The sequence below is a fragment of the Emydura macquarii genome, unplaced genomic scaffold (assembly GCF_026122565.2).
Source record: "Emydura macquarii macquarii isolate MOO-44397 ecotype Brisbane River unplaced genomic scaffold, CSIRO-AGI_Emac_v2 contig_2432, whole genome shotgun sequence".
Taxonomy (NCBI): domain Eukaryota; kingdom Metazoa; phylum Chordata; order Testudines; family Chelidae; genus Emydura; species Emydura macquarii.
In genome coordinates this window covers 882,848-895,238 of record NW_027132569.1, presented here as the reverse complement: position 1 = coordinate 895,238, position 12,391 = coordinate 882,848, and the positions used below count along the sequence as shown (strand labels likewise).

The following is a 12,391-nucleotide window of genomic DNA, read 5'->3' as shown; positions in this document are numbered from 1 at the left end:
TGATAAAAGGGTCAGAAAACATGACTTATAGTGATAGACTCAAGGAGCTCAATCTATTTAGCTTAACAAAGAGAAAGTTAAGCGGTGACTTAATTACAGTCTGTAAGTACTTACATGAAAAATAAATATTTGATAAAGGGTTCTTCAATGTAGCCGAGAAAGGAATAACCTGATCCAGTCTCTGGAAATTGAAGCTAGCCAAATTCAAGCTAGAAATAAGGTGTACATTTTTAACAACGAGCGTAATTAATCATTGGAACAATTTACCAAGGGTTGTAGTGAATTCTCCATCAGTTGTAATTCTTAAATCAAGATTGGATGCTTTTCTAAAAGATCTGCTTTAGGAATTATTTTGGGGAAGTTGTCTGGCCTGTGTTATACAAGAAGTCAGAACAGATAATCACAGTGGTCTCTTCTGGCCTTGGAATCCATGCATCTATAAGTCAAGCTATGTGTATAGATATAAATGTCATAATATCCATAGATTTAATTTTTAGCACCAGTGGAATAATTAGATATCATCCTACCCACTGCTGGTATCAAGTACTGGTGTATTTCAATACCCAATCATTTTAATTATTATTGTTTGTTACTTGTCTAACAATCATAGGATTAAGCAGAGTACATTTCTGGCATAGGGGGCAGCATCAGTCTATGAAATGATGCATGAATTGGATGTAGTGGTAAAATACAAACAAGCAAGGACATCCCCACCCCCACTTCTCATTTATGTAATTAGTGGTAAGTGAGAAGAACGATCTGAGTCTGAGTTGGAGTTCATTTTGGATAAGTTCAGACATTTATCCAACTCTTTTGTGTCTGAAAAGTCTGTGAGAACAGTCTGTTTCATGAGACAGAGGATTTCTAGGTCTTCTGCTTCCAGCTGGAAGTATTGCAAGAAAGTTGTCCAAATATTTCAGAGTCTCAGAGAATAGTTTGACTGGAACTTTATAGAATGGTTGCTTAGGGGAGGGAAAAAAAAAAAAAAAAAGCTAAAGCTCAGGGAGGTTTTTTTATTTAACTCTCTTCCTTAATGACAAGTATATGTATTTAATTAATTCCATTTGTTTACCCCTTGAATTTCACCTACTTAATTCAATGGTGTTTCATAGCACTAATTGCAACCATCAGGTTCTCGTTGTTTTTCTTTGTCTGAGGATTTTATAAAGCTCCCTTTTCCCTAGCCATCAGCTCCTTATCATCCCTCTCTCCTTCCTTTTACTTCCATGCATAATAAAATAATTTTTAAGTCTTCTTGGTAGTACAGAGCTCTTCTCTCTCTCCCGCCCTAAAGTAGTTTTTTTCTAAGTGTTCTTCAGATTGACAGTGCTTTTTGTAATGCATCAAAGTGCCATCGCTCTGAACGAGTCTGACTCTTCATTTAGGAAGATTCTTACGGAGTTGATGCAATGATGTGGGCTTATAATAACAATCTTTGTCATCTTCTTGGAAATTTTTAGTTTTTGATGAGCGTCATAGTAGTTATGGGGATGCAGAAGGATCTGAGCTGAGACTTTTTCTAAATCTGGTTTCAACGGAATTGAGCAAGTGAGCCAGGTGAGACGTGAAAGCAGGCCAGCCTGGATGAAACTTATTACTCAATGGTATTTGACAGACAACCTGTTGCAAATTACTAGGGCTGGTTGAAAATTTTCATCAAAACTGACTTTTGATAAAAAATTGAGCTTTTGACTAAACACGATTTTTTTTAAACAAGTATCTGCCTTCTGCAGAAGATTTGGACTTTTCATAAAACCAAACTAAACAAACAAACAAACACACACAAAAAAAAAAAACCCTAAACAAAAAATCACCAAAAAACTTTAAAAAATTTATTCAGAAATATTGCAATTCAGGTTGCTCATACTCCCATTCCTATGTTCCCCAGCTGGTTGTCATTTCCCATGATGGGACTGCACCAGGAAATCTCATGATGCATCACAGTGTATCAGATAGAGGGCGCATTTGGGAGGTGTAGTCTGGCCAGAGAACTTAGCTCACAGAGAAGAATGAGGCATGAAGTACATGAACTACAACTCCCAGGAGGCACTATAATGGCATTTCTGAATCAAAATATTCAGTTTTAAACCAACAGTTTTTGGACAACATTTTTCGGTCAAAATTTTTTTTTTTTTTTTTTTTTTTTTTTTTTTTTTTGGGCTGAAATGTTGAAATTTTCTTCAGTGGGAGAAATATTTTTTTCAACTAGCTCTACCAGTTACATATTTGCTTTTTTGTTGCAAATATTTATTATACCTCATGGGCTTTGAAAGAGATGGTGGGTACTGTAGCTTGAGTATTTTGCTGTCTCCTTACATGATGGAATGGAATTGACCTTTTCTTAAAGCTCAGCTTTCACAGGGTTTATAATCCCATAGGTTCCAGTGTCCGTCCATGGTAGTTAACAGCTCTTGGTAAATTCATCGGGTTTTCATGAACTCTTAGAATTTGGAATTGCAATAGAGATTTGAGACTATGGGCCTGCATTATACCTGTGTAAATCCAGTCATCAGCATTCATTCACACTGCTGTAGCTGAGAATTTTAATCAGGCCTCATTCTGTCAGATGGTTTATCAGACATATGCTATCCATGATCTTCTTAATTAAACTGTACCCTAGATATCTGAACTATCCTATCAATTTTTTATTTTCAGCAATGCGTACAATTTCCATGAAGGTTATTGGTTTTTTTCAGTGATAGAGGCTGAATCAAGTGCAAGTAATTTGGGTCACTTGCCATGTACCTTATTTGGAGGCAGAAGCTCCAATCACTCTGAGGCCTCATGCTGAATGACATACTCTTGAGTGACTGCATATGTGTACAGCATAGTTGGTTGGAGCTGTGCAGTACTGCAGCAACCAGAGGAGTTCACTACAGTGCACATGCAACTTCTAGGACCCATAATATGCATCCTCCACAATCTTTACCTGCTGAAAATTTGGTACAGAGTGTGCTGCAGAGTTCACATGAGGTTTTGCTTGACTGAACCCTACTCCTTTCTGGAGATGATTAAGAACCACCAGTAGGTGGACTTTTGCTGCATTTGCCAAATGGTGGTCAGAACTCAAATGAACTTAACAGTTGGTGTGATTCTCCATTTTGTGGCTGAACTTGCAGTGTGTTTACAGTCTGCCTGCTGCCATGAAGCCTGGCATGGAACCTGGACTCTCTTACTTCTCATGCACCATCTTGAATGAGCGAACTAAAGAAAGTCCATAAGTTTCATTCAGTTGGACGTTACTCCTGTATACTGTATATCGGTATGAAGATAAAGAAAGTTACATGATATGTTAATGTTGGATACTTTTAGAACAGGTTCATGATGTTTACAGCCATAACCATTATTCTGGAATTTCCTACGAAGTTAAGCATATGCTATAAGGTGCAATTTGATAGGATAACAGCTTACTTAAGCATGCAAGAAACATCAAACTTAAACTTAAAAACACAGGGTATTATTAAAACATAATATCTTTCAGTTAAGTATGCTCTGAAGTTTCCCCAAGTGTTTTATAAACAGACAAATATTTTATATAATAATTATACCACCCATTACTGAAATGCAGCTACCCATGTAATAGTAGAGCTGTTTAATAGTGCATAGCAACTCTTTAAAACAGAAATGAAGAAGATTATTATACCTAAGGGAACTGCAGGAAGCATTTAGATAGACAACACATTACCCAACCTGGATTTTGCCCATGACCCCAGAGTTAACACCTCTACTCTTGAGGAAAATTGCCATGAGATTTTGAATAACCTCAAAAGATTAAACCTCAGTTTTATGTCTCTCCTGAAAAATAGTGCCTCCAACAGCATATTAGGTATGTTGCCCAGTATTGTCTTAGAGAGACTAGAGTCACCTGTGGAATCATTAACTCCTTCCTGCAACATCTAAGTTTTCTTTTGGTGTGTTCCATCTTGACTCAACTTCCTTCTGCCTCTCTTATGAGACCTTATTGGATTGTTAACATAAGATTGTGCTTGGGCATAGACAACTCAAACCTGAATGAATGCTGAAGCGCAGAAATATTAGAACGGAAGGTTCCTAATGCTTCACAAACATGCTTGCACCCTGAGAACTGAAACTCTGCAAATAAATACATAAAAATTTAAAAAATGCATATGATGGGGCTGCCAAGTCTGTAATACTGTTTTTTGTTATGCATTTCTTGTACATGGTAGGTTGAAGTGCTGCTACAAGCAGGTTAGACTCTAGTACCAGATAGGGCCTGGCTATAGAGTTTCATTTATAGAGAGAGAGATATTAGAGAGGTGTCTTCTATGAGATCTTTTTAATGCACTACCAGATATACCTGTTGTATGCTTAGATGAGGTACATTATGCACAGCTCTACCTAGTGGCTGAACTGTATCATAGTTTCACATTCCATTTAACTGTTTTTCCTCCTCATGCTAAAATGTCCAATATAAACCACCCTTTTCTTTCTTGTGTTAGCTCTTTAGATGAGTTTCTTTGTACCCCTACCCACCTCTATCTTGGCAGGACTTTCTGCTTATGTAACTTTCACAGTATCCCAAAAGCCAACATCTGAGTCTTCCAGGTTTGCAGGTGCTCTTCCCGTGGCTGCAATTACAAGATTACAATGAATGAACTTTCGCTCTGTATGGAAATATTTTCACGTGGGAGTCTTCTCTCCCATTCACAGGGCATAACATCCATGGGACACCTACAACAGTTGCTGAAGTAGTAATAGGAGAAAGCACTTCATGTATATTTAGGTGTTGCTGAGACAATTTAAAATCAGGAAAGCCAGTCAGCCTGTTCAGCTCACCAGCAAGTGTTCCACAGACCACCGGTTATCTAGGGATTGCAGTTTGGGCACAATTGATTTAGATTAATAGCAGAAAAGGTTCCACCTACCCATCCCTTCGAGCACTACTATGGCTAGCAAGGGTTTGTTTTAATTATTTCCTCCTCTCTAAAATATGCAATTATATTCTTTTTGTGGACAAGTGTTTTATCTTGCATCAGCTTTGTATTTAATATTTAACTCTTACTCGTTCCATTATACAGATGTGTAACTAAGGCACACAAATTAAGTGACTTGAGCCAGGTTATAGAGGGTCTGATTGTATGACGTGCTAATCACTTACTTACTGGGAGAGCTAAATATCTAGAGAGGTAGAATGCACTGAAACCCTAATGGAATTGGAAGTCTGCCACAATAACTAAGAATTCTGACTTCCGGTCCTGTTTGGTGCAATTCAATGCTGTACCTAATTAGTAGCTTTAATATTTTCATATTGCAGGGAGAGAACCGATAAGATACCACATTCTATTTAAGTGATTGTTTGTTTTTTCTTAGGGTACGGACAGAAAAAAATTATTCTTTGTTTTATAATCATGTAGGGTCTACTTTTCCATTGGATTCTTCATACTTGAACTTCTGTACAAAACACTAAAAAAGGAGGGACAAAACCGAGAACTAGATCCTCCAGCTCACAGCTTTATTCTGTTAACTGAACTGTGCTCCTCTCTACAGTCACACCAGGGGCTTGCCCCCTGATCCCAGGTTACATGCTACTGCTCTAAATCAAATGGGGCAGGAAGTCACCTCACCAGCTGCTGCATCTTCATCTCTGCCTGTGTCAAGCAGATAAACTTGTGGCTTTGTCTCAACTTCCTTCAGCTACATGTCTCAAATGCAGAAACGTTTCTCTTTGGCAAAAGCAGTATCTTCAAACACATTCCCAGCTCCTCTGTCTTTTGTCTCAGACCTTCCACTTGCCCACGCAGCCTGTAATGTCTGCATCACTCTCGACACTCATCTCAGGTATCTGCACATCACCTTCTCTGTACAGTTGCCTGTAGGTGCCTTTGCTTTAATTCTTCCTCTGCTGAAATCCTCATCTCTGCCTTCACACTTCTTCTCATGATTGTTGCAATTCTCTATTAATCCAGTCCTCACTTCTGTCCATAGTGAAAACCTCATTTGATTTTAGCAGGATTTTTGCTTTGAAAAGGACTTCTCATTTTAGCCCTATGGCTGTCCCAACACCTAGCTTTTGTGCCCTTACTATTATTATTGCAATAGAACCCAAATGTTTGGTGCTATACAGCCAAGTAGGAAGACACAGAGAGAGTTTAAAATCTTAAAGACCCCCAAATATAAAAATGTACTGAAACAAAACTCCATTGGCCTCATTATCCACACTCTAGCCACGGAGGTGCAAGATAGCTGAAAATTCAAAGCAACCACCCACTATTACCATTCACAATAGGATCCAATTCAAAATTTCCTAGTTCTTAAGCTATGTGGACATGCCCCAGCCAACTCCATAGGCCTCATATCTCTTTCTACTCTTTCCTGCTTTCTCCATTTGTCTGGTAGGCTGTGGAGCTTATAGGGGGAGGGGAGGCACCACCTGAGTAGTGGTGTGACACCTTGTGCCTGGTTGCAACACCACTCACTCAAATTTGGAGAGGTGGGTGTAGGGATGATACGCCGGGTGGGGGGTCGTAATGCTGCGGAGTGGGGGAGGGGAGTACCTGGGAGGCAAATCTATGGGGACCCCAACTTTAAATGGTACTCTACAGCCCTTGATTTGTCTAGTATCTTCCTTCCATACGTCTCTCCTCAAAATCTTGGCCCTCGTGCAAGAGCTACTTCCTGTGCAACTCCTGCCATCTGGAGCAACTCTACTGTATCTCGCTCTCCACTTCATTTTAAATCTCAGCTGAGAACAATATTTTTGCTTTCTCCCCAGCCTACCTTTCTTTCTTCCTCGCTATTGTTTATATCTGTACTATAATGTGTTTTAGGATACAGTTTGTATGGGAAATAATTAAATGTTATGGGTTCAAATTCGGTGCTGTGTATGTTCCTTTAGAAACTTGTCTGACCTCTTGTACCCGAGGCAGATGTATGAGACCCTTTATTGTACCATGTTATTACTCTCATGATGTAAGTTTTGATGTATATGTTATTCCTAAACTGAAGCGGATGTTCCTGTTACTTAAAGAAAAGCATTCCTTTATAAGATGGATGGCTGATGCCATCACGGTAATACTTCACTGTTTAGGTGGTGATACTTTGTAGTAAATGGAATTTAATAGAAAGGGTTCTTATACAAAGCTGAACTGAGCAAATATAACCCTATAGCTCTTTCAACAGAATGAAAAGTAATTTTAAAAAAGTGTAAAGTACAGAAAGCCATGGGGACGGACTTTTGGTCTTTGCCAGCCATCTTAGGAAACCATACTGTAGACTATCCCAGACATTTTTGTCTATGTGAGTTTAAGTTACTGTGCCTGCACTTGTCTTTGTGTCTGCAAAGCCTCAGGAGCCAGCACCTGGGAGACTTGTGCAAATAGGATTCTTATAGCAAAATGTGAATTTGGGCACCTAACTGCTATTTGAGCACCAAAATATATAAATGTTTGCCTTAAATTATGCACACTACACTTTGAAATTAAATCTACTAGGGGCTCAATTTTCAAACATGTGCAGCGCACACATTGGACAGGTGCTGGGTAAAACAAAGTAGTAATATATAGCACTATTCAACAGATCTTAGTGTTTTACAAAGGAAGACTGCATCATTTTACAGATGGGGAAACTGGGGCATAGGAAGGAGAAGTGACTTGCCCAAGGTCACCCATTAGGCCAGTGGCAGAACAGGAAATAGAACCAAAGTTTTCTAACTCCCTGTCCTGTGCTCTGCCCACTAGGCTACGCTGCCTCCATGTAGTTAAAGCTCTAATAATTAATTGAAAGCCTTTGTCTTTTCTTGGATATATTTCTAGGGAACAGAGATGAGTGTGTGGGGAGAAGAGGAGGAATCTCATTGTATTTAAAATGATATCACTTTTTTTTTTTTTGTAATGCTATTTTGGCAAAAAGCAAAATGTTTTGTAGTTTCATCTCAAACGTTTTTATTTATTGACTTTTATTAACTGGCAAAAAACTGGCCTTTACCTTAGTGAACATGCTACTTCAGTTTTCCTAAATATGAAAAGCACTCTTGAATATGAGGAAGTGGGGCATGCAATTTGCAAAATCATCAAATTCATACCATGAATTTACTTCCTCAACTATGCTGAATCCCACTGACTCCAGTGGGACTCCATATAGGTGTAAGAATCTGTCCTTTCATATCAGCTAACAGGATATGGGCCCGGAAGAAAAGACAAATGTTACTTTGCTCAGATGGGGTTTGATAGAAGGCAGTGGAACCAGTTGCATGACCAAGAAGGACTACTCATGTGAATAAGAGTTTTTAGAATTGGGCTCATTAGTGAGTAGATCATGTTATTTGTGACATGAAACTTAGTGTAAACTAATAGATTTTGTACAGCTGTAATAAAGAGGCATAATCCGATTTTCAGAGGTTGCATTTTCACCCATTGTAGGGCTGGTTTCGCAAAGGACATCAGATAGCGGCTGCAATAGGTGACAGAATGTGCTGAATCGGATGGTGCAAAGTTTTAAAAATAATGTCACCCTTTTCCAGTGTTTTCAGCTGAACATCTCAAATAAACAAAATGAAAAATACAAACATAGATACATTGGGGGAGACTTCAGAGCTGGTTAATCTTTCTTCTGTTGGTGCAAGTTAGAGTAGTTAATATTTGGATCATGATACTGTTATCTTGGTTTTGAAGGAAAATACAGGAGGGGCAAACTGCAAAAAGAAATGGCCCAGTTCTGCAACTGAGCAGTGCTGGTGGACCTCTAAACCCATGTGCGGCTAGCCCCGATGCTGGGATCTGATTGCAGAATTGGGTCCTTAATCTCTCGGAAATATCCCTCTTAAACTTGATCTGTAGGTCCTGTTCTAGTATATATATTTTATGAATATTGTTGTTTATGTACCAATACCGTTTATTGTTGCTTACGTTATTGGAGAGGAGATATCATCATTATTAATTTTCACACTGGACTTGATATATCTTCAACTAAGGACTTCCCTTTTCCTCTGGTTTTGGTGCTTGGTCAGTGGATTTATCTGTTTAGTTTAAATTAATTTTGCCCAAGCGGAAGCCCTACTGCTTGTTCACCCTATTGCTAGCTCATGAAAGCCCACTGGCTGCACTCAGACAGATGACTGTTTCTCAGAAGTGAGTTGTGTGATATCTTTCTTTCATTTTCATTGCCTTTTCATTACAGCCAACCTTTCTCCAGCTGACTGTTCTCTCTCTCTCTCTCTCTGTGTGTGTCTCTCTCTCTCTCTCTCTCTGTGTGTGTGTGTGTGTGTGTGTGTGTGTGTGTGTGACAGAGAGCGAGCGAGCGAGCAAGAGAGAAACATTGCCTGGGCTATGCTGACAGATGACTTTTTCCTCAGTTGTTCGTTTTCTTGTCTGTCAGCAGAGCTGCTGGTAAGTGGAAGAAAACAAGGGAGGGGATGAGGCTGAAAGGAAGGAGAGGGAGGACCAGCACTGGAGGGAATGAGGGCTGCCTTTCACAGTGTGGTGAAAGGCAGCCCCCATTCTCTCCCAGGGAATGAGGGTCCAGCGAATAGAGAAGCAGAGAATCGGGAACTGCACAACTGCCAGTATTCCCCAGACTTGCATCAGACAGCTCAATTGTCAGCAAGGGTCCCCCCTCCCCTCCCCTCCTTGTTAAAGGCTGTTCAGCTGGTATTACTGATTGTATCCTTGGCTTATTGTAAAAAAAAAAAAAAAAAAAAGAAATCTGTGGTGGTTTTCAATCTGGAGCTCAGCCTCTAATCCCCTCCATCAGACTCAGGACCATGGCATGCTGCCACAGCTACCCCCAGTGTATACCTGGAGTTCTGGCTGTTTACACACACTTTCTCTAATCAAAGGGAGAGGTGTGTGCACGTGCGTGGGGGTGAGGAAGTGTTTGTAAAAATGTTGGCTGCTCCTGGTCAGTTTTAAAGGTGGAGCGTGTGTATGTGTGAGGGGTGGTGTCCATACTCTCTGAGCTTTAACCAAAGTGATAACCTGCAGCTATGGAGTCGCCAACTAAGGAAATCGAAGAATTTGAGAGCAACTCTCTGAAATATCTACAGCCAGAACAAATCGAGAAAATCTGGCTTCGTCTACGAGGATTGTAAGTAATACTCTTTCTTATCCCTCTCCCTTCTCTCTGTTTCCTGCCATTGTTGTAAAATAATTATTGTAATACTTTATTGTTCTTTTCTTTTGTGTACCTTTAAAATAACCCAAGAGTTTCCACACCTGCTCTCTGTAAATACAGTGACTTACACTTACTTATCACAAAAGAACAGTTTGCTTCCTTAAATGAGCTGAACCTGCTTGCTACAGAACTAACGTTTCCCACTGAGGGTGCTGAAATATCATTAGGAGAAGCATTGTTGTATAACAATTACCAAGATGTTAATTATTTTGCTTGCTATAGTAGAATAGCTTCAATATACAGAGTGACATTTAATCAAAGCCTCAGTATTTTAAGGTTGTTGATATACATAGCTAAATGCAGCATACACTGTGTTAGATTAAGAAGACATTCTTTTTGCTATTTGGGCACCAGTCCCAGCACTAAAGAGGTTAATATGAACAAATGGGGAAGAAGGTGCAGTTGGAAAACATTTCTAACAGCAGTTATAATAGCAGGAAATCCATGTTCTTTTATTAATATGCATAGGTGCGGGTCAGATTGTGTTTATTAATGTATACATCTGTGTTAAGCACAACTTTGCCATATAGAGAAGAGCTAATGCCTCCACAGAAAAGGTATGTTCATGAAAGAAAGATGCTGTGTGGGTTTAGAGGTATAATTAGGCAGTTCAGAGTGGTTACACAGACAGGATCTTTCATCCTCCTTGTATGTATTAAAAGTAATAAGACCTGTTAACGGCTGCACGCCACTTACTTGCTCCTCAGTTTCTGATTGAGACTAAAAAAGTAACTTTCAGAAGCTCATCTGTCCAGATGTCCAGACCTGATTTCCTTTTCATCCTCATATGTTGGAATAATAAAATGTCATCCCTCTGAGGAGAGGGCCAAAGAAACATATAGAGGAAGTAGGCTAACAATCAAAAACTTAAGAGTCCAAGTTAAACTTGAGCTGTTTTTTAGCAATATTTTGTGTGTGCAGTGATGTCATATTTTATAAATAACATCCAATACTTCTGTAAGAATTTTAATGATCTAAAAGTCATATATGAATATGTATTTCTCTTAAGGCTTCGCTCCAGAAAGCCTGTTTTGTGAAGAAACTTAATCAAACTAGATGACAGCTGCCTCATAACCATTCCAAATAGAACAGCTATACAGAATGAAACCTTTCATTTTCAAGCGTCGGTTCCATGTTTTATAATTATTAGTTCATGAATTTATGTCTAAAATGTAATATAGCTGTATGCTGATTCAGACTACTACACCTGATATTAAAATCAGTGCCTAAATCATAGCATTGTTGTTCAATAGCAGTGTGACTAATCTCATTTTACACCCTTGTAAATTGAGTAACTGCACTGACTTCAAAAGAGTTATCCCAGATGTACAATGGTCAGAATCAGGCTGTGTTATCTATGTTGTGTACTCTGTTAGTAAACAATCCTGGTGTGTGCATAAGTACTGTATACTGTGCACGCCCGGAAAACCACGTTTATCTTGCGAATTTCATGATCTCTCTTCCTGCAGGAAACAACGTATTGTAAGGTAGCCTTCCTTGATTTCCTGTAAAATACCTCACTGTAGGACAATACATTTCAGCTTTCCAGTTGTGTTGCTTTGATTAAGACTTCAGAAGTGTTTCCATTTCCATTTGTTATGTTCGAGAGTTTAATGTGTGAACAAAAACTGACTGCAAGCTGAGATTTGGCATACACTGTTTTACACCAGAAGTGTTCTTGCTTTTTCTGTGTCTGTGTGTGTGATTTTCAAAAGCAAAAAGGTGACCATTTTAAATATTTTACAACTATACAAGGCCTTTCCTCTCAACAGATCAAACAGAGCTTTATAAATCACAGATTGTGATAAATGTAGGACTCCATTCAACCACTTCTGGAATGCAGACAGCCTTATAATGCTGGAGCTATTTAGTAGACACAGCAGCTCTACAAAACAGAGTAAGGCAGAACGTGAAACAGAATACTGCTAGTTGAAACTGCCCCAGGAATTTTTGGTTGGCATAGTGTAGTTACTCAAACAGGGAATTTGATCATGACACTTCTCCTGTGAGAAGGGCGATGGGATCATTAATAATCACAGGTGTTCAAGGTTTGGTTTTACATCTCAAGCTCATTGGAAAGACAGCAAGCACCTGCAGCAACACAGTACCCCCTAACACCATATGGAGTATTTACTCAGAAGTGACTCAGGCAGACCAACATACTGAATCACCACCTAGGTTTTCCTGGGAGGCCTGGCTAAATGCTCACCATAGCTGAGCCTGCTTAGCTTGGCAAAGATCAAAGGCTATGGTGGCATGGGAT

The 12,391-nt window shown here is 39.2% G+C and overlaps 1 protein-coding gene across 12 annotated transcripts in view; it reads left to right on the top strand.

The window, feature by feature from the left end:
• Positions 1–12,391, top strand: part of PDE1C (phosphodiesterase 1C) — a 445,397-nt gene that overhangs the window by 154,152 nt on the left and 278,854 nt on the right. The window contains exon 2 of one of the 12 annotated variants that reach the window (XM_067562465.1): positions 9,939–10,041. The exons of 10 other annotated variants lie outside the window; for them this stretch is intronic. In XM_067562465.1, the coding sequence (XP_067418566.1) occupies positions 9,941–10,041 (101 nt within the window). In that variant the 5' untranslated portion in view covers positions 9,939–9,940. Of the gene's footprint in view, positions 1–9,426; positions 10,042–12,391 lie in introns of those variants that run through there. One more of the 12 variants, XM_067562464.1, reaches the window with a different exon arrangement.